This window comes from Mesoplodon bidens, assembly GCF_964165515.1.
Source record: "Mesoplodon bidens genome assembly, chromosome: 2".
In the NCBI taxonomy this organism is placed as follows: domain Eukaryota; kingdom Metazoa; phylum Chordata; class Mammalia; order Artiodactyla; family Ziphiidae; genus Mesoplodon; species Mesoplodon bidens.
This window is the reverse complement of record NC_138177.1, coordinates 180,861,643-180,882,615: the sequence shown is the minus strand read 5'-3', so window position 1 is coordinate 180,882,615 and position 20,973 is coordinate 180,861,643. Positions and strand designations below refer to the sequence as shown.

Here is a 20,973-nt window from a genome sequence, read left to right as displayed (position 1 = left end):
CATGTCCTCTGCCCTTGGCTCCCTGGAGTCCCCACCTTGGTGGAGGGGGTCCTGCTGGTGGAGGTGGAGGTGCGAGTGGATGTGGGAGTGCTGGTGGTGGTGCGGGGTCACGTTGAACATCTGCAGCCGCGCCAGGGGGTCGCTGGTCAGCGAGGCCATGCGCTCGGCGTGGATGCGCTCGGCCGCCAGTCTGTCCGGGTAGCTCATTTCGGGCCGCAGCTGGGGGCCCGCCAGGGCCAGTCTCTCCCTCTCCAAGGGGTTCAGGCCAGGGTGGAAAGACGCGAAAGGGTGGGGGCCGGCAGCGGGGGGGATGGTGAGGGCGCCGTGCCGGGCGAAGTGCTCCATGGGGTTGGCGGCCGGGTGCAGTGGGTCCAGCTCCGGGGGCTTCACCTCGAAGCCCGGCTTCATCCGCTCCCGCAGCTCGCGCTCCCGGATCTCGCGCTCCCGGATCTCGCGTTCCCGGAGCTCCCGCTCGCGGATGGTGGGGTCGACGTTGTAGAGGCCGGGCATGTGGTAGGCCAGCAGCGGGTCGGTGGGGTTGAGGGGCACGTAGAAGGGGTGGTTACGGTTGGTGGGCGACATGACGTGGGGCCGGGCGTACTCGCTCAGAGTCCGGAGGGCCGGCGTGTCGGGCCCGATGTACGGGGGCACGGCCGCGATGGTGGTGGGCGGGGGCTCGAAGGAGGGCCGCATGTGGCCGGGACCACCGAGCTGGGGGTCGCCGAGGCGGCCTTCGTGCGCCGAGCTGGATGCCTTCTGCTAAAGAAAAAAGAGGCCGTGAGGGCTGGGCATGCCCAGCCGCCGGCCCAGCCAACTGGGTCCCCCCGTGCCCCAGACCCAGACCCAGACCCGGACCCGGCCCAGCCGAGGTCCAGGCCCTGCAGTGGCGGGGCACCCGGGGCCCGGATGGGTCCGCGTATCTGGGATACAGAGGCAACGCGGGTGGCTGCCGAAAGGGCCCACCCGCGAAGCGAGCGTGGGGACCGGCCCTCGGGAGCCCTCCGCGCAGGGCAGGCTGCCCGCCGACTCACGGCCGCTCGCTCCGCCTCCCGCTCCCGCTCGCGCTCCCGCTCGCGCTCCTTCTCTTTCTCCTTCTCCCGCTCGCGCTCCTCTCGCGCCTTCTGCTCGGCCTCCCGCTTGGCCTTCTCGATGGCCTCCTCCCTCTTCTTGGCCAGCTTGGACCCCGCCAGAGGCATGAAGTACAGGTCTGTCCGCGCACACGAGTTGTAACCCCGGTCCAGGTGTTTGTAGAACCTAAAAAAGCCCCGGGTCTCACTGGGGTCCCTGCCGAGGCCCCAGATGCCCAGCTGTCCCTGCCCCAGACGTGCCTGGTTCCCGGGGACCAATACCTGGCGGACTGGCTGGCGTGGCTGGGGGTATCCACCACAGTGGGCTCAGGGGACGGGCTCCGAGGCGGGGGAGGGGGGCTCTCGGGCTCCTCAGCTTCGTCCAGGGCCTCTTCCTTGACCTGGACGGTGGGCAGCGGGCAGGCTGCCCCCCCAGCTACGCTGCCTCCCGCAGCGACGGGGGCAGAGCAGGGCGGCTGGGCCGAGGGGCCAGGCCCCGCCGGGGGGGTGGAGGTGGAGGGGCAAGTCGGAGGGGTGATGGGAGGAGGGGCCGCAGGGGCAAAGGGGTGCTGGGCGAACGGGGGCTGGGGGGGCACCGGGTGGAGGCCCGCGGGGGGGTGGGAGGCAGGGGCCAGGCTCTGGCTCTGGGTCAGCACGGGGGGCTGGGCCGGGGAGGAGGGCAGAGGCTGGCTCTGGGGCATGAGCTGCAGGGGAGGGGGGTGGGCCGAGGGCGGGTGGTGCGTGGACAGGGAGCTCAGGGGCTTCAGGGCCGGAGGGGGCGGGAGGTTGGCGTTCATGGAGAAGGGCGAGGGCCCCGAGAGGTGAGGCGTGTGCTTGTGGGCCTGGGGCGCCGGCAGCTGGGGGATGGGTGTGGTGGGCGGCGGCTTGATGTGGGGCATGGCCAAGGGCGCGGGTGGCAGGGGCTGCTCCCGAGGGGGCTGCGGGGGCTGCAACGCCGACTGAGAGGCGGGCGGCTGCAGGGAGGCGTGAGGGTGGGCAGCCGCCTGGGAGGCCTGCGGAGGGAGGCCGAAGGGCTGTGGGGGGCCTGGGTGCTGCAGCAGCGGCCCAGCCTGGAGGCCGTGAGGGCCGGGCGGGCCCTGACCGTGCAGGGGGGGCTGGGGGTGGGGCGGGCCGGGGGTGGCACCGGCCGGCCCGGTCAGCGGCTGCAGCGGGGGGTGCGGTGAGGGCAGCCGCTGTGGGTGCAGGGCGGGCGCCTGCTGGACGTGGGCGTGGGGAGCGGGAGCCGAGGACGCCTGCGGCTGGGTGGGGGGCTGGGAGGTCGACGGGGAGCCCTGCGACGGGGCGGTGGCGGTGGGCGTGGGCCCTGGCGTGGGTGGCTGGGCAGTCCCTGCCGCGGCCGACGAGGGAGCTGGAGCGGCCCCACTGGGAGCCTGCAAGGCCGGGGGCTGGGCCTGCAGCATCTGCTGCTGGGCCGAGGAGTCGGAGTCGCTCTCGTTGTCCTGGGGGCTGGGGATGCTGGGGGACGTGCTACGATTGTCCTGGTCGATGTCTTTGGGGTCACTGCTGCCCTCATCATTGACGCTGCGGCTGTCCGAGCTCTCTCCCTCGCCTTCGGACGGCGAGTTGGGCTGACTGATCTCCTAGGGCCAGAGAGAGGAGGGCGGACGCTCTAGGGGGAGCTGGGGCGCCCTCTGCCCTGCCGCACGGTGAGGTTTGGCAGATGAGGCAGCACGCGCGGCTCCGGGGACCACGGGTCCTGCCTGGACCCGGCCAGTCTCGGGGGCCGCTCTCTAGGCCCCTCCCTGGGAGACGGGACACGACCTCCGCCCAGCGAGAATCTGGGCTGGGGCTTCTCAAGGGACATGAGCTTCCAGCTGTAGTCAGCGTGGCTCAGCCACAAATCTCACCTGGGTTTTTGTCTTCTTGGAGCTGGTCCTGTCGGCCTCATCCGTATCAGAGGCCACCTTCTCCCGCTGGCGCTTGGTGCTCTTGAGAGGGGACGAGGCTTCCTCCTTCACCTTCTGAGGCGGGAAAGCCCACAAAAGGAGACTCAGGCTGAGGGAGGATGGGCCGGCAGCCTCGGGGCGGGGGGGTTGGGGGGTGGGGTGCGGGGGTGTGTGTGTGTCAACTGCTTGCTGACACCTGGCCCCCCGCACGCCACGCTCCATCCCCCAAAACAAGTAAGCTCTGGAAGAGGCCAGTGGGCCCAGGAAGGAACAAGTATCTGGGGATGGGAAACTCAAGGCAGAGGTGGCCCCCAAAGGTCTGTGCTGGGAACTGCATGGACCCCCATTCTCCAGGCCCCAGGCCCAGGCACTGATGGTGCCCAGGAGGCTCCACGAGTGACTGAGGGACGCAGGGAAGCTGAGCACCGACTCAAGCAGCCCGGGTTTCAAGGGGAGGGTGGGCCCAGCACCTCACCTTGGCCGACTTCTTCACCGTCTCTGCTTTACTGTCGTTGCTGGAGGTGCTGGCGGCGCTGGGGGAGTTCCGGCCGCTGGAGCGGAGGTCTTCGTTGATGGGCGAGGCGCGACCATCAGGGCTGGCTGGCTGCTTCTTCCGACCACTGCGCAGTGTAGACATCTGCCCACCCCAACCGGAGGCTGGTGAGACTGGGCCCCAGTTCCCACGCCGGCCACCTGAGCCCCGCTCCCAGGCAGGAGCCTCCAGAGCAGGTCCACCAACAGCCTCGCGGCAAATCCCAGCCCCTGGCCAACCACGGGGACCCCTGGCTGTCCCTGGCTGCACGGGGGTCGCCACGGGGCGAAGAAAGGAGGGGGTGAACGGGCGGGTTTACATGGAAAAGAGGGCGATTCTCAGCTCACACCCGAAGCGCTCGTCTCCAGGGACTGTACTGAATGAGGCGAGCCTGCCTGAGGGCAGAAGTCGGGAGGGCAGCCCTACTCCACAAGCTCCCCGAGGGACAGTTACACCTGAAGTCACCTCACCCTTTCTGTTTGCTCCACATTAACCGCCCACCCCTCCCACCAGATCCAAACACACACACTTGCTGATTTCACCTGACAGGACGGAAGTGACCCAAAGAGATGAGCAGTCAAATAATGCAGCTCAGCTCCTAAAACCACCAGGCCTTCAGCATGTTTCTGCAAAGCCATGGGGGCTCAGAAGAGACAGGGGTACAGCAATTCACACTGGTCAACCAGCTCCCCAAGGAAGATGCAAGGGAGGGAGAGTACAGAGGGCTCTTCCCAGCCCCACAGGCAAAAAGCTAATTAATGCCTTCGGGCAAATCATTTCACCTTCGGGGGGTCTGTTTCTCTACCCGAAATGAAAAACACCTACCATCCTCCCTCTCATGGGCGCAAGCCCCCGGCCTGCTAGGAACCTGGAGAAGCGGTCTGGCTGCCTGGCCACGGGGACTCACCGAGCCACGACTCCGCCGTGTCCTCATGCTATGTTTCCCACTGGGCCCATCGTCTTCCTCTTTCACAGGTTTGAACATAAATGGTGGGGGGTCCACGGGCTTCTCGATGGGGGGTAGCTCGCCGTATTTCTTGAAGTGAATGCGGCAGTCTGTACAGAGCAGGATGTTCTCCCGGCCCCCGTGGTGCCAGTCTTTGGAGGCTGTGCGAGGGAAGAGGGGCGGGGGTGCCAACCTCAACAACCAGCGCCCCTGGGGACAGACATCGGAGCAGGGAGGCCCTTCCATGGGCTCAGCTGACCCCGGTGTCACGAGAACCATGTAGCGCTGAGCTTGGACAAACACGTGTCACCCAGACCACAGAGGTACTAGTGTCGCCCTGCTCTCCCCCTGGAAGGGAGAGGACTTCAGGACTACCCACCACCCACGCCTCATCTCAGGAGACCCCGGAAGAGCTGGCAGCAGGCTCCCAGGGAACACAGGCCCCGACCTCGAACAAGCCTGTCCTACCCACTGGGCGGCACTCCATCCTGAACGCTAACAGGAGAGTCAAGTAAAACAAAGATCTTCAACTTCCTAAGTAACCCTGAAGACAATGCGAATGTCAAGTCACTGACTGCCCAGACGGGCCTCCGATTCGATTCCCCAAACGTGCAGAACCGGAAGTGCCCGAGCCTGGCCGTTCCAGCGCAGGGCCCCCTGCCCACCACGCCCCACTTACTGGTGCTGAAGCAGTGGCGGCAGGCGTAGCCCTTCAGCTCCTGCTCGCTGTCCTCACTGTCGAAGTCATCCTCACTGGCTGAACTCAGGTCCACTGGGCATGATGCGCACACAAGGGGGTGGGGGGAGACACCATCATGCTGGGCCAAGACCACCCGTCACCTCTGACCTGCCCCAGGCTCTGAGCCAACAGTCAGAGTGGCCCAGCAGGCTGGGTGGGGCACTGTTCACAAAGGACCACTCTGAATTTCTCAGGGCCAGTCGTCAGAACGAAGAACTCGTGTACGAGGGGGGGTACCCGAGGGTCTGCCCTGCCACTCCGCGGGGGGCTGCTGACACCCCTCAGTCCCGGGGTGGCTGGCACTGATGCCCACAGCTGGTGGACGTGAACAGGGCAAAGTGCACCTGCGACGCCCTCCCTGACATCCTGAGGAATTCCCTCTCCATCAAGCCCTAGCCCCTCCGGCCCTATGGGATTATTTCTTGTTTGCGTGAGCAACATAAGCGGCCCTCAGGCTGAGTGCCCTGAGCCAGGGCAGAACCCCAGGGCACTACTCTAGTTTTCAGAGGTTAAGAAGGTGTGGGCTTCACTGTCGTATCAGATTGCAAGCCACAGGGGACCAAGAGGAGAATCACAATAAAGTAGCAGGAAAAAGAAGAAAACGTTAATCTGACCGTACTGCACCCAATACAAGTGCAGTACACCATCGGCTAAGGGAAAACGTCCTCTGAAGTCATCAATAACGCCTCAGGCCAAGGCCAAGGCTTATATTTTTGTAAAAGATGATGTTGAGTTTAAGGAAAATCTAAATGTACGAATAGTTTGTAAAACTCTCCCTACCAAATCCCCCGAGTCAGTGAGACACTTAGGTCAGGCTTTGTACCTCCCCGCCCCACACACACGAGAGCTGTGCCAGGGATGCCTATGAAAGCAGGCCCACCCACAGCTGGGACATGTGGCTGCGTAGGCAAAGCCCCCACTTACAGAATTCACTGGACGGGGGTCTGGAGGGCGTGTTGACGGGCGTGGATGCAGTGCGGGTCTTAATCCTCCTGAACACGGCCTGCCTGCGGTGCCTGCGGTGAGCTCGGGAGCTGGCTGCTTCCGGGGTTTTCTTCCAGTAGTAGTAGAAGGTGATCAGTTCTCCCTGCACGAAAGAAGGGCCGGCTGTGAGGGAAGCGCGCTCGTCCCAGCACTGCCTCTTGCGCCGTGAGCAGAGGCTGGCTTTACGAAAGCTGTCCGGAGGCCTGCGCTCCCTCAAGACACACCTGCAGAGCTGCCAGGCCACTGGGGCCAGCCCCTTGGAGCGTTAACTTCTAGATTCATTTGCTCAACAGCTATCTGCTGGGTGCCTACTATGTGCAGATGCCGCCACTATTCTAAGCACTGGAGGTGCATCAATACATCACTGACAGAAAGGAAGATCCCTGCCCTCCAGCTGTGTGTGTGTATGTGCATGGGTGCACACACAGAGGATGATCTCTTCACAGCGTTTCAGTGAATCCACACAGGGGCGACACGGAAATACCCGGCCAGTTCGACCATTCCAGAAACCAAAGCAAACGACTGAGGTGGCAGGAACCGAGGCCAGGAGGGAGGTCAGGAAGAGCAGACCCCAAACCCAGGCAAATGCTCTACAGCCGAATGCCCACCCCGGACCAGCCGGCACTGGGTGCTGAAGGCGAGACCGGGGCCTGGCAAGAAAGATTAAGAGTGGACACAGCACACAGTGGCGCTGGGTGGAGATGAAAGGCCACATGTCACGAGGTCAGTGTTTCAGGCCAAAGGAGCTCCTCGTTTCATGCATGGCCCAAAAGAAAGGGAGGCAAGACATCTTTCTAAACAAAACAGCAAGTGGACATGAGTCCAAGTGCAACTTGAAAAAAAAAAGTGTTTTTGGCACTCCCAGCCCCAAGGGGCTCAACGGGCACACCATACGTGTACACACACGGGGGGGTGGGGGGGGGACGGTCGTATGGTGTGTTCCACTAACCCTGGCTGACAAAGGACTGTTTTCTTAAAACAAACACCCCAAGATAAAGTGCCTCTACCTGGAATGTTTAAAAAACAGTTAAAACAGACTTCCCTGGTGGTGCAGTGGTTAAGAATCTGCCTGCCAATGCAGGGGACACGGGTTCCAGCCCTGGTCCAGGAAGATCCCACGTGCCGCAGACCAACTAAGCCTGTGCACCACAACTACTGAGCCTGCGCTCTAGAGCCCGTGCTCCACAACAAGAGAAGCCACGGCAATGAGAAGCCCGTGCACTGCAATGAAGAGTAGCCCCTGCTCACCACAACTAGAGAAAGCCTGCGTGCAGCAATGAAGACCCAATGCAGCCAAAAATAAATAAATTAAATAAATAAATTTATTTTTTAAAAAACCAGTTAAAACAGTAAGAGAGCCTCAATCACACTGATCTTCCCTAATTAAATCAATACTGTAGAAAGTCAGTTAACCTGACAGACGGTATCTTGGGACGTGTCCCTGGCAGGGGGGAGGCAGAAGGTGTGTGGTGGTGTGCCCCGCATCCGAAGGTGGGAGCTACTTGGCCAGAGCCCACCCTGCCTCACAGAAGGCTCTCTGCCTTGTGAATGGAGGGGCCACAAAAGAGAAGCGAAGATCCTGTCCTCCAGGGACCTGAGGTCTAGCTGGAAAGAACAGTGTTGACGAGACTGAAAGAGACAGAGAAGCACAGGTACCACACAATGAACTCCTGGGGCTGGTGGAGTGCCCAGTCAGATGAGGTTTCAATGAACACACCCCCAGAAGGAACGGCCTGGGAACCCAACGGCAAGTAAGCTGGGAGAAGAGTGGGCGGATCTGAGGTGGGGAAATGGCTTCCGCAAAGCAGGTGACGCACGTGTGCTGAGTACTCGCTACTGAGAGCTGGATTCTTTTTTTTCTTTTTTTTTGAGGAAAAAAAGGTTAGACTTTATTTTATTGCCCAGATTCTATTTTTATCTCCAGAGAGCTGGATTCTTTCTGCATTTTTTTTTTCTTTTTGGCTGCATTGAGTCTTTGTTGCTGCATGCGGGCTTTCTCTAGTTGCGCCGAGCGGAGGCTACTCTTCGTTGCGGTACACGGGCTTCTCATTGCGGTGGCTTCTCTTGTTGCAGAGCATGGGCTCTAGGCACGTGGGCTTCAGTAGTTGTGGCTCGCGGGCTCTAGAGCGCAGGCTCAGGAGTTGTGGCGCACGGGCTTAGCTGCTGGGCGGCACATGGGCTCTGCCTGGACCAGGGCTCGAACCCGTGTCCCCTGCATTGGCAGGCGGATTCTTAACCGCTGCGCCACCCGGGAAGTCCCATCTCTGTGCATTTTCTAAGACACAGAACCACAGCTGTCATCAGACCCTTAAAGGATCTGTGATTCAAGGACTCCTGACCAGCTCCCACAAGGCTACAGCCTGTATCTCTTGGAGCTGTGGCTGTGCTTTAGTCTTTCCAAGCACCACTGAACGAAATGCTAGGGACTGCCAGTGTTTTAAGAGATGAAGCACGACCCCAGGCCAAGGAGGCCAGGAACCAGCCACCAAGGACACTTCCCACCCCCTTTTCAGTTCCATGAGATGGTAACTGAACAACAAGGGAAAATGTAGGAATTGTCCTTGGATTCCTACCTTGTCTATTACATGTCAGACCACAAATGCAGGCTGTACGATGGTCCCCATGGTGAGTGGAGTATCCTGAGCCCCTAAGGTCTCGATCTAAGAAACCTCCCGCTTCTGCCTCTTTACTTCCTACCTTCCTGACTTGGAAAGTCATTTATCTATACTGATCTTTTGCTGTTGGCAGGCTCAAACTCATAAATCCACTAGGGGATTAAGAGACCTGTGCTGACATAAAAGTGACCTGGCTCTGGTTTTCCTACGAGAAAACACAGAACAGAAGCCAAGGGAGGTCAGTGTCACCCTTCAAACACTGTGTCAGAGTGGTGCGCTTCATCAGTTCAAAAGGGCAGCTGGTGCAGTAAACCATGGCCCAATCCCAGGGCTGGAAAAAAGAATGAGGAAATCCAAAGTGGTTCCTGTTCCTCCCAGCTCCACCTATAGCTGAAGCTGTTTTAGGGGTCAAGGGTGACAGAGGCCTCGGATGGTGGAAGGAAACAAAAATGGGTGAGAAACCTGGAGGGGAGGCACGACCACCAGCGTCTCTGTCACACCTCGGTCTGACGTGAAGGCTGTGAACAAGAGCCGCCCTGACGTTTCTGCACAGCCCTGGTCCGTGTGCGCTACTGACTCACACGGTTATGAGGGATCCTTTCTATGTCTCACACGTGAATGTTCTGAAGGAGTTTCAAATGGTATCAAAAGATGGCATGGGGACTTCCCTGGTGGCGCAGTGGTTAAGAATCTGCCTGCCAATGCAGGGGACACGGGTTCGAGCCCTGGTCCGGGAAGATCCCACATGCTGCAGAGCAACTAAGCCTGTGCGCCACAACTACTGAGCCTGCACGCCACAACTACTGAAGCCTGCGCTCCGCAACAAGAAAAGCCAGTGCAATGAGAAGCCCGCACACTGCAACGAAAAGTAGCCTCCGCTCGCCACAACTAGAGAAAGCCCGCGCACAGCAACGAAGACCCAACGCAGCCAGATATAAAATAAAATAAAATAGAAACAGCTTTTAAACAAGGAGCCCAGAACAGATTCCACCATCTGAGTACCAAGGATCAAAATGACCAAGTCTGAAGGACTGTTGACATTAAAATGAAAGAATATAAATTTCAAAATTCAGGAAGATAGGGGAGTGACGAGAAATCTCATACACTGCTGGTGGAAATGTAAAATGGTCAAAGCACTTTGTAAAACCGTTTGGCAGTTCTTAGAAAGCCAAATAGGTACCATACGACCTAGCAAATGATTCGACTCCGAGGTGTTTACCCCAAAGGAATAAAAACATATGTGCACACGAAGACTTTTATACAAGTGTTCATTAAACTTTACTCTTCATAGCCAAAAACCGGAAACAAGTCAAACAGCCCCTCAACGGGAAAACGGATAAACATATTATGGTACACCCACTCACAAGAATACCACTTGGCAGTAAAAAGGAACAAACTACTGAGGGATACAACCAATGGATGAATCTCAAAGACATCATGTTGAATGAAAGCAGCCAAACACCAAAGGGTGCATCCAGACTGTGTGATTCCATTCCAGAAAAGACAAATGAGTGGTCGCCTGGAGTCTGGAGCATGAGGGGTAGGCAACAGAGATCTTCTGGGGTGATGGGGCTGGTTCTATACATCGACGGTGGTGGTGTTACATGGATGTATATTACATGGATGTATACAGCTGTCAACACTCACTGAACTTGTGCACTTCAAGTGGGTGCATTTTTATGATCTATATGGTAAGCACACCATACATCAATGAGTTGACTACAAAAGAAAAAGAAAAAAATCCAGACCAGGTTTTATCAGCTGCCTCTCAACCACTGTAATGTCTAGGAAGGGATTAAACATTGGAATGGAGCAAATCTAGGAGGATTAGAAACAGTATATTGGTGACTGCATGGGTGGCTAGGTCATGAGCACAAACAAAAGAATATGTCGGGGAAAGCCTTCGTTCTACAAATAGGGAGCGAAGCAGCTCGAGGCCTCACCAGGAATGAAGTCAATTGAACTTTAATCAAACATGCATAGCGTGTGCTGTGGAGACCCACTGCACATAAATTCAGGGAACAAAAGCTGTTGCAGAAATCAATAGCTTACTGAAACATTAACACAGGCAATCACTGATCAAAAGGCAGCTCCACAAAGGCAGCCTTGCAAATGAGCTCCTGCTTGCGTTGCAAGCACACACACAGGCATAAACGCTGTCGACACGAATGGCCTGTAACGATCATTTTGTCCCCAGTGCTCGAACCTCATCCCGCAACAAGGTCTCACAGTCAACACGCCTCGCGTCTCGGGGCAGAACTGCACAGGCTCAAGGAACTAAACTGGTTTAGTGCCTGGGCAAAGAAGCAAAGGAAGGGGCTGACGTCATCTCCCAGAGAAAGCCGGCGCGCAGCAACGAAGGCCCAACGCGGTCAAAAATAAACAAAGAAACAAACAAACAAATAAAATATATATATTAAAATAAAGAATGGATAAACAACAAGGTCCTACTGTATAGCACAGGGGCTATATTCACTATCCTGTGGTGAAGCATAATGGAAAAGAATATTAAAAAAAAGAATGTCTGCATGTGTGTAACTGGGTCACTTTGCTGTCCAGCAGAGATGGGCACAACATTGTAAATCAACTCGACTTCAATTAAAAAAACAAGATAATTTCTTTCTCTGAAGTAAGATGAGCTACATGTCTTCTCTCTAAAGGACCTTGGGGAAATGAAAGCATATAAGAGACTGTTGAAGAGGAAGGCGCTGTAGGCACTTCAAGTATCAAAGGTTCGTCGTCAGGGAGCACGTCTGTCCCCAGGACCATCACAGAGCAAGCTCCCCACGCCCCGGGTTCTCTCCCCGCAGCCCAGCACGAACTCCCCAGACACGGGCCCTCTGGGAGGCTAGTGCGGAGGCAGGAACAGGCAGTCAATTATTTTGATCCCATTACTGAAGCCTAAGGGTACAGCCAAGACTGAGTCCCATTGGCTGCAACTGTCACATAATTATTACTGCTATAACCATCACACAGAAGTCTCAACCCTCCAAGGTGGTGGAAGATGAGGTCCAGGGATCCCCGCCCACACACGGAGTCCAGGGTTGCCATCTACGATCAGGTCCTCTCTTTACAAGCCAAGGGAGGCCTCCGTCTTTTGTAAATAACCCTGTACACGCACACCTCGCTCTCCATTCAGGGTACACAACAGTGTTCCTTTCTCTTCCATTCTGACAACACGGTTCTGTGAACTGGCAGAAAACAACGATGCCCACTGGTCTTCTGTTAAGCTGTACTAAGCAAGGCCCTGGAAACCAGTCTCCTGCTTCCAGAACACGCAGGGAGGCAGGTGGGTAACTGAACCCGGTCCCTGCACCGTACTCAGTGCCCGGCACCAGCCTCAGGAGGTACCCAGTGGGGGGCGCCCACAAGTGCCCTTTCTGCTGGTGAGGGGAAAGGAACTTCTCCTTTACCAAAGTTTCAACAGGCACCCTCCTCTCCTGGCCAAACACTGCCTACTAAGTGGGGGAGGGCTGGGAGGGACAACAGAAGAGATGGGATGGAGCGGCAGGCCTGGAGCTGCTCATGATGATGGCATTATAAACACGGTTTCTTCTGAAGCTATTTTACAGGCACTTCAAGGCCACCTACCACAGTCAGCAGACAACGTGGTGGACAGGCCCCACGAAGTGGCAACTGACCTTCACACGCAACTGACACACCCCACTGCAGGGGTTAGAAAGTAGGCATTCAGAAGAAATTATCTTATTTCTCTAAGACGTATTATTAACTGTTCAGACGCTAAATGAGTATTTTAACTTGTGGAGCAAGCACCGCTAAGTGACCTCCACACAACGCCTTAAGTCAGCATGCCGATGGCCAATTAGCATCAGAGTGGTGTTCCTCTGCTAAAACTTCTGTTTGAAGAATGCCCTTCAGTCGCCATCTGGCTCCTTCTTTGGTGGTCCAGGTAAAACGGGTGAAGAAACCCACCACTATGGAGAGATCTAAAGCTTTAAAAAAAAAAAAAAAAAGTGTGTTTTTCCAGGGAGAAGGTCCAGGAAGCAATGAGTAGTTATGAAATAAGGCCCCAAACCCAGTGGGGCAGGAGGGAGAAGGAAACATGGCACAGAGTTGCTTCGAGCTGCTTCATTCCCCAACCCAGGGCCCCCGGAAGTGACACCGTGGCCACCAGAGCTGGTGCTAGGAAGCCTGCCTGGGACGTGTCTCCTGGGAAGAGCTGCTCTAACCAGAGCCGAGCTCAGGCCCTCTGATTTCCATGGCCACCTCTGCCTGGGAATTACAGCTGCATTGTTTCTTGGCAAAAACTACTAATTCAAGGGTAGTGAAGCAAGTCAGTTAAATTTCCTGGCACAGACTCCCAGGCAAGTCATTCTTTCCCTTCACTCCCTGAGGATTCAGGGGCTGAATCTGACAACTGTTTAGAACATCTGAGGTGAGAAGCCGGGCACTGGGTAGAACCGTCCACTGTCTTTAGGGGCAGCCACCTTTACAGATCTTTTTCCAGCAGGCAACTGGTTGTCTTCCAGCAACAACTCTGGTAATTAAAGCAATGCTGCCCTGGGCTCCTTCTTTTGTTAACCAACCGAATCCCCTAATCGCTAAAGGAGCCCCCAGCCAGCTGGCTCGGCTGCTAATCGTTAAATACCACCTCTGTGGTCTCAGAGTGCATTTGGGAGGACGATGACATGCTTGAAGGCGCGCAGCAGAAAACCACAGCCTCCTGACCTAGCGGGCCACGCAGGAGGAAGCCCCACGCGAGGGGGTATCCTGCTTCGGGGCAGGCTCCGGACGGACCCTCCTTACCCTCTTTACCCACATCCGGCTCCTTTCCTGGAGAGACAAAGGGAAGGGAGGAAAGGCAAGACTTTGGAAGTCCGGGAAGGCCTCCTGGGTGTAACTGGTTAAAACGACAAGGCCATGTGAAGACACTCAGAGATATCCCTGAACCAGGCACTCTGCTGCCCCTGTTTAAAATCTCAATTGTGCAGGGTAAAGGAAAGAAAAAATGCTTTTCTTTTCTTTTCTTTTTAAACAATTACCACCACTACATGTGAACATTGTGAAGGAATGGGAATAGATCTGGGTTTTTTAAACTCAAAATTGTACTGAGATTTCCGAAGCTCTACACTTCTTTAGCTGCTGACCTCGGCCACCTGCAGATCCTACCTCTGGTCCCACACCTTCTCGCGGATGTCCAGACCTGCGGTCCTGGGCTGGCTTGTCCCCTCCCACACAGAGACTAGGTCAGTCCTCCCAAAGCACAGCTCTGACCGCGTCAACTTTCCTCTCTGAATCACTGAAGCTCCTCGAGGCCTACAGAACAAATGCCCAGCTGCTTCGCCGCTTCCTCCAGGCCTTTCCCTCTGTCCCCAGAAGACCTTTTGACTGCATTCCCCACCTCTCATGGTCTCTGGCTGATGCCAAACACGACGGCCAGTTCACTGTTCCCCGGTGCTTTCCTGCTGCTGGCAGGACGCAGCCCCATGAACCGCTCACTACTCTGTCTCCTTGACGTCCGGTCCAAGTCCTCCTCACCACTCAGGGCTCCGGCCACCCCAGATGTCGTCTTCTCCTCGAAGCCCTCCTTCACCCTTCTCCCCAACCACGAAGCCATCGCAATGTCGTCTCACTCCTCCGTGCTGTGCACACAGGCTCTCCCTCGACTGCAACCATGAATGAGCTTGTCCAGCTCCCCAAGTCGATGTCCACCTCATCTGTGGGACCCACCCCAGAGGTCTAGGGCAACATCTTGAATATAATGAGTATTCAATAAACATCTGACGGAATGAGTATTTCTTGAGAACTAAAATTCAACGGAAACAAACACTAAAAGGGTAAAACTTTTGAGAAATGGAAGCAAGATTGCCAACTTTTTATTTTGCCAAGTAAGGTCACCGAAAATAACTGCCTGATCTCACCATTATTTCAGAAAAGAAATAGACAATCTCCAAATAAGGGTTCCTTAATTTGATATTTAGTGTTACGCAAAATGACTACATTGTTCTTATTTTTCATTTCCCACAGGGCAGTGAAAACTGAATCCTTGCGCGTGCGTGGTCACTTGGAAGCAGCTGCTCTAAAGGTGGGCGTCAGGGCTGGCGGGAGGGTGGGCTTAGGAATCCAACGCCACCACTTCCTCACCAGTAGCTTTATTTACAAACCAACAAACCACCTTTTACTGGGCTATAAAACCTATAATAACAATAGCTAAGCACTATAAATATGCACTTTCCATACTTTAATATATTTAATCTTCATAGTACCCTCATATCTTCATTACCCCTGCTTTACAAATGAAACAACCAAGCCACAGGGAGAAGAGGTCATAGCTTCAGCTGGCAGCCCTGGGGGTCTGGCTCCAGAGTCTTCTCTTCGTAACCACTCTGCTATGAAGTAAGGGGAAACAGCAAGTCAGAGGCTCAAATTCGGGTTATCTTTGATCTACAGAGTTCATTTCTATAGTATCTTAAACCTGCTAACTGGAGCCTGGATAGTGGTGGCTGAAGAGCACAGAAGAGCCCTGTGCATCCCTGATCACAACGGGCAGCTGGCCTTCCCACCTCAGGGAGAAACACACCCCTCCTCCACCACCCCACCCATGAATTACAGAACCGCACCCGCCCGAAGCAACTCTTGGGGGGACCAAGGTCACACACACATTTGGTAGGCACGAGTGCACAATGAGAATTATGCACAAGCCCAGAGAAACACGTCCTACTTCCCATACCAAGAACAGACACCAGGGACAAGACTGGACGGACTCTGGTGGCCCACTGCCATGGGCACCCTCCTGACCTGCTCGCCACGCCTCGGGCTGTCCAGGGGCTCCCGTTACAGAAGCCCTCTGCCCACTTCTCACTCTAGGCTACAAATGTCACAGACCTGTGCCGAGCAAAGGGCCTTCACACACCTCTTCACCCCAAAGCAGTGACTCTTCCTTCCCCGAGGAAGCTTGAGAATTTAGATCCTGTAGAGCCCCTCAAGAAAAGACTTCTGCACATGCTACAGGGCATCCTTCCAAACTACTTCGAGCTAGAGGCATCTAATTAAAGAGCGACTTCCAACTGTGACTCATGGGCCGCTGCGGGGAGCTCCTGAGCCTCCACTCTTGCTGCTTCCTCCCCAGGCGGCTCCATTAAACCACCAACTGAGCGCCCGCAGAAGGTTCTGCCACTTCACCAAAAACAACAACAGTAACAAAACGTAAGTAACAGATCTGGAAGTGACTCATTTGAAGACACAGATCAAGACCATCACGAATTGGTCTAAAGCCCAGCCGGAACTGAAGGGCTCCCAGCCACGTGCGGGGCCCACACCAGCCTCTGGCACAGCACGTGACCAACCGCCTTCGCTTGACACGGATCCCCGCAGAAGCGCCCACTGGGTGGGGGGGGCCTTAATTTTGGTTTTACTGGAGTGTTTGTTTAAATACAGACTGTTAACATTTTAAATATAATAACGTCAACACCAGGAGTCTCGTTTTCTCTGTAGGGCCTCCCAAACCTCAAGAATTCATTCACTGAAATCAGTTTTCTTTCCCACAAGCTGAATACTTCATTATTTCCTGAATTCACTTTATTGGAGTTCAGCAACAGGGCAACTGGGATTTCACGGCCACTGGGTCCATCACCACATCACGCTTCTTAATGTTTTCTAGTTCCTGTAACAAAACCACAATTCTACCAGCAAAGGGGGAGAAGAGAGAGGGGAAAAAGAAAGCCATAAAACTGTTAAAACCGCCATTCTCTGTCTCGTAAACATTTTTCTATTTATCGGCCTTTCATTGTCTGTGCAATCTTATTATCCCTGCACAGTATCAAAGTGACATCCGCCAGGGTCACCCTATAAAATATACATTGGCAATGTAACATTTAATGACAGGAATGGGACAAAAGATGAAGGATGGGAGAGGGTGGCATGCTACAGGATGTTTTAAAGGGAGCATCAGTTATATCTGTGCATTTCCCGAGGTGATAACTGAATAACGGGGCTGGAGGGAAAGCCATTTTTGAGCTCAGAAGGGACAGTCAGGAGACAATGTGTTTGTACTGGAAAACCTGTAATGACTGCCAGGGAACGAGAGCAGCTACTGCAGCAACACTGCTTCTTCTATTTTATGCTTTTTAGGGACTCACTGCAAATTACCAAGTACAATCAATTTCTGCAAGTTGAATTTTGAAATAAAGGATAGACTTCCTCATTACAAAGAAAGGAGGGAAAGGGGTATTTAATTTTGTCATTCTATCACATTTGTTTAATAAAAGGAACAGAAGCAAAGATTGCTCTTCAAAGCACAAAAACACAGTTACAGTACAGCATCCCAGATGCGAAACGTGTCATGTCTTTCACTTGAATTTTGGATTTAACCTAAGGTAAAGATCTTCGAAAAATCCAGACAAGCTTGCAAACCAAACCTGTGCTTCTCTGTGCTCCCGTCTCTCACACGTGGCCAGCAGTTGCTTCACAGCAGCTTTTAGCACAAAAGAACATGAAGGAGGAGGCCGAGGGGTCAGCAGCTCTCTACACACAAGCTGCTCCGGCTGAGGTGTCCCCCCCAATTCCTGTGCCTGTTCCTTCATGGTGAGCTCCTAGGAGAGGAGGTGAGGGGACCTCAAACTCCTCCAGCTGTGAGAAGATCGCCAGCAGGGGAGGCGGAGGACATCAGAGTTTGCTTGGCGGGGTAAAGAGAGTAGCAAAGAGGAGCAGCAGCGTGGGAAAGCGGTGAGATAACCGGCCACGCAGGCCCTACCAGTGGGGGCCACGTCGCCCAGCTGATCCTAGAAGCTCTGGGTGGCAGATTTCCACATGGGTTTCCTCATCACCGCCTTCACTACGACCCAGGAGAAGCAGCCCAAGTCTAGAACACCTCACAGATGCCTGGGGTGCAGGAGACTTAGCTCACCTGGGTGGACGAGGTGGGAAGAAAGGGGACCACAGGATGGACAGATGGCTGCCGGCAGAACATGAGGGAAGCACCCGCCCCCCCGAGGCCCCCCAGGAAACAGCCTGTGCCACCCCCCACGAGGCTGCCATCGGAGGAAGGAAAGGTCACTCAGTCTGCGCTCCCAGGACGAGCAGGTGTGCTGGGCTCCGTGACCACAGCTGCTCCGGGTTCCAGGGGGTCTCCGAGCATCGTGCAGGCGACTCACACGAACGCGCTCGCTATAGCTCAGAACACACGCATGCGACCCACCAGGGCTCTGGGCTGTAGTTTACGAAAAGAACTTGTGGATCCCTCGCCACAGCCCATGGGGTGTGGGCTCGGAGGGCTCCCCGCGCCGCCGGCCCACCCAGGTTCCTATCTAAGCCTCCTCAGGGCTCCCTGTCGGGGGCTGGGGGGCTCGCCCCCGCGGGAGGCCGCTGCGGGTGCAGAGCCTGTGAGGGCGCACGGGTGGGTCAGTCCTCTCAGGGGTCCCTTAGGCTCCCTTGGCAGCATCCCCAGCCCGAAGGGGCTCGGGAAGATCACGCTGCCACCGTGGGGCTGACGGCCCAGAGGGGAGCTGGAAGCTTCCCTGGCCATCTAACCCATGTCTTTAAAACGCTGGATGGAGCCAGATCTCTGAAATAAACTGTATGGTAGGGACGACTCTCTAGGGCTGACTGGGATCTCTTCCCTCTTGGGTGACATGGTGCAAACTTATAATCAGCACGCCTTATGTGTGCATCAAAATCCCACAATCTCATTCTGGAGACAAATCACCAATGTTGCCATCCTGGGTGGCTGCACTCACCCCACTCTAGCTACCCCCTCTCCCCTGGACTGATATGAGGTGTGGCAGGAAGAGGTGAGGGGTGCTCCCGGGGGATACCTGGACCACTCCCCCCCCTTTTTTTTAGCCACGCCTCGCGGCATGTGGGATCTTAGTTCCCCGACCAGGGATCAGACCTGCGTCCCCTGCACTGGAAGCGTGGAGTCTTATCCACTGGACCGCCAGGGAAGTCCCCCAAACCACTCCCGACTTTATGTTGAGACCGGCCCGAGACGTGAAGGTGTTCTTGGCCCACTCTTGGGAAATAATTTTTCCCTCGTGCCCCACGTGTTGTTAAAAGGTCACTCTTGGGCACTGGGCTTTTGTAACAAAAAGTGACACAAAGGGAGGACACTGACAGATGAGCTCTGCATTCTTATTACCTAAACCTGAGTCCCAGAAACGACGCTAAAAAGTCAAGAAACTTTTCATTAATTCAAGAGCTTTAAAATCTTAAAGAGTTTCCAGTTGCAGAAAGCCTCAGAAACGGCCTTTATCCAGTTCTGCTTCACTTCCCCAAAGAAGTCAAAACCCTTTGCAGTGAAGTAGAACAGAAAGGTAGACGTTTCTCTGTGAGGCGACTTCGGGCTTGAGCCCATAGCCACCGGGCCCTACTCCGCTGAGAAAGCAGCCAGAGCCGGGGCAGAGAGCAGGACTGCCAAAGAGACATCCCTCAGGCCCTGGTCCCCATTTTAAAAATGGAGAACAGCACCTCACTCATTGAACTGTGACATTAAGAAGAGTTGATGCATACGAAACACTTCAGACAGTGCTTGGCCTATTGTAAAAGATACTTAACTGTTGGTCATGACACTGAAACAAACCAAAAAGTCCCAGTGGTGGTAGCAGCTACAATGCCTGTTCTTTTGCCTGACTGGAAAATAACTGTATCACAGTCACAAACGAAACACGAAGTCCTAAGAAAGAGAGAGCAAGCAAACTCAGCATTTCTAGAAACAGCAAAAGCATTAAATATTTTTAAAAATTCTGACTCAGAAAAAAAAAAAAGCAGAATTGAGCTGCACTGGCTAAAGAGTACAATTGTATTCAAGAAGCAACAGGGATCTGAATGGTTCAAATGCTTACACTGGCCTAAGAGATGAACTCGCTGTACTTGTGGGCTGGCCATGCCCATCCCTGGGAGCCACAGGCACACACTCGAGCCCTGGTAATGCCAGAAACCTCACCAGTGTGGCCAAACTAGAACCACATATCCCAGGTCACCACCTTCTGCCACAAATGACCACTTCTCGCCTGCACCCATTAACCTAGGTTCAGCACAAACCAAAACAGTACAATGAGCCAGAATCTAACCTAGAAACCAGTAACGCAACACATGGGCTTTAGGAGCCAGCACACCTAGTGCTGAGTTCCTCCCAGTCCTCCATGACTAGCTATGTGTCCACGGGAAGGCTAGTTAACCTCTCTGAAACTCTACTTCCTCATCTGTAAACTAGGGCTGGTTCAATGGCTCCCTCCTTTACAAGGCTGTGGTTAGGACTGAAATGCCTAAGAGGGGCCTGACACATATGCTTAATAATGACAGCCATGATATTTATTCTCTTTCCATTTGGGAAAAGGACTAGAAACTTAAAACTAAGTTCAACTTAAAGGACTAGTTTAATTAACTGAATTAAAAAAACAATCTTCCAAAGAACGGTTTCTGTAACTGACTTCCTTCTTCTAATACGTTCCCCCCAAGACTAGACACTTTATATAGTCAGAGAATAAGGGAATGCTAGGCGTAGCGAATGATAATGGTGTTTTGGGCAAGTTCATGGTACGAAAGACAGCACAGGTCAAAGGTCAGCATTCTCCCCAAAGCTCCCAAATAGAACCACCAGAACATATACTTACCTAAAAGCCTCACTGAGGCAACTGAAAAAGTCCTGTATCTGCCCAGCAGTAGCTTCCATTCTTAGATAATCATCACGAGAATGAGAACATGTAGTGTCACTACACATTTCGGCAGGAATGAACTAAGAGAATGGACCTGCTATTCTGCAGCAGACTACTCTGGGGTTTACCAGTTGTCCCTACACTTCAATGCAGAATTAGCTTTAACAGACAAGTTGGAAAGGTCCAGCTTGGGGGACTTGCAACACCCCATTATTTAACTTCATGACACTCTTAAAAGTGCCAAAGAACGTTAATTACAGTGAACTTTGTTAGTGAACTTTAAAAATACTCTCTTATGAAAATGTGGAATATAATAGTGCCCCAAACCCCAGAATGAAAACTGCTGGCTTAGATCACAAACTCTTTAAGCAGAAAGAAAGTTGAAAAGACTCTCCAAGAGTTAAAGCTAGAAAGAATCTATGTTTCTTTTCTTTTTTTCTGCCCTCCCCTCCGTCCCCAAGAATCTATGTTTCTGATGCTGAGCTGAGGATGGAAAAAACGTTGTACAACTCGCTGTATCACCCCACAGCATCCCTGGGGCCCACTGACTCGGGGGGGTCCGGGCTCTACA

General features: G+C 54.5%; 1 protein-coding gene across 11 annotated transcripts in view; it reads right to left on the bottom strand.

Annotated features, from left to right (window-relative positions):
- The window catches only part of RERE (arginine-glutamic acid dipeptide repeats), a 437,697-nt gene that overhangs the window by 4,370 nt on the left and 412,354 nt on the right, over positions 1–20,973 (bottom strand). For 10 of the 11 annotated variants that reach the window (XM_081215086.1, XM_081215082.1, XM_081215089.1 and 7 more), the window contains 8 exons: positions 6,116–6,278; positions 5,132–5,224; positions 4,414–4,613; positions 3,450–3,611; positions 2,936–3,049; positions 1,350–2,668; positions 1,032–1,254; positions 36–759 (listed from right to left, as the gene is read on the bottom strand). In XM_081215086.1, coding sequence (XP_081071212.1) covers positions 36–759; positions 1,032–1,254; positions 1,350–2,668; positions 2,936–3,049; positions 3,450–3,611; positions 4,414–4,613; positions 5,132–5,224; positions 6,116–6,278 — 2,998 coding nt within the window. The remainder of the gene's footprint in view (positions 1–35; positions 760–1,031; positions 1,255–1,349; positions 2,669–2,935; positions 3,050–3,449; positions 3,612–4,413; positions 4,614–5,131; positions 5,225–6,115; positions 6,279–20,973) is intronic. The other variant, XM_081215088.1, reaches the window with a different exon arrangement.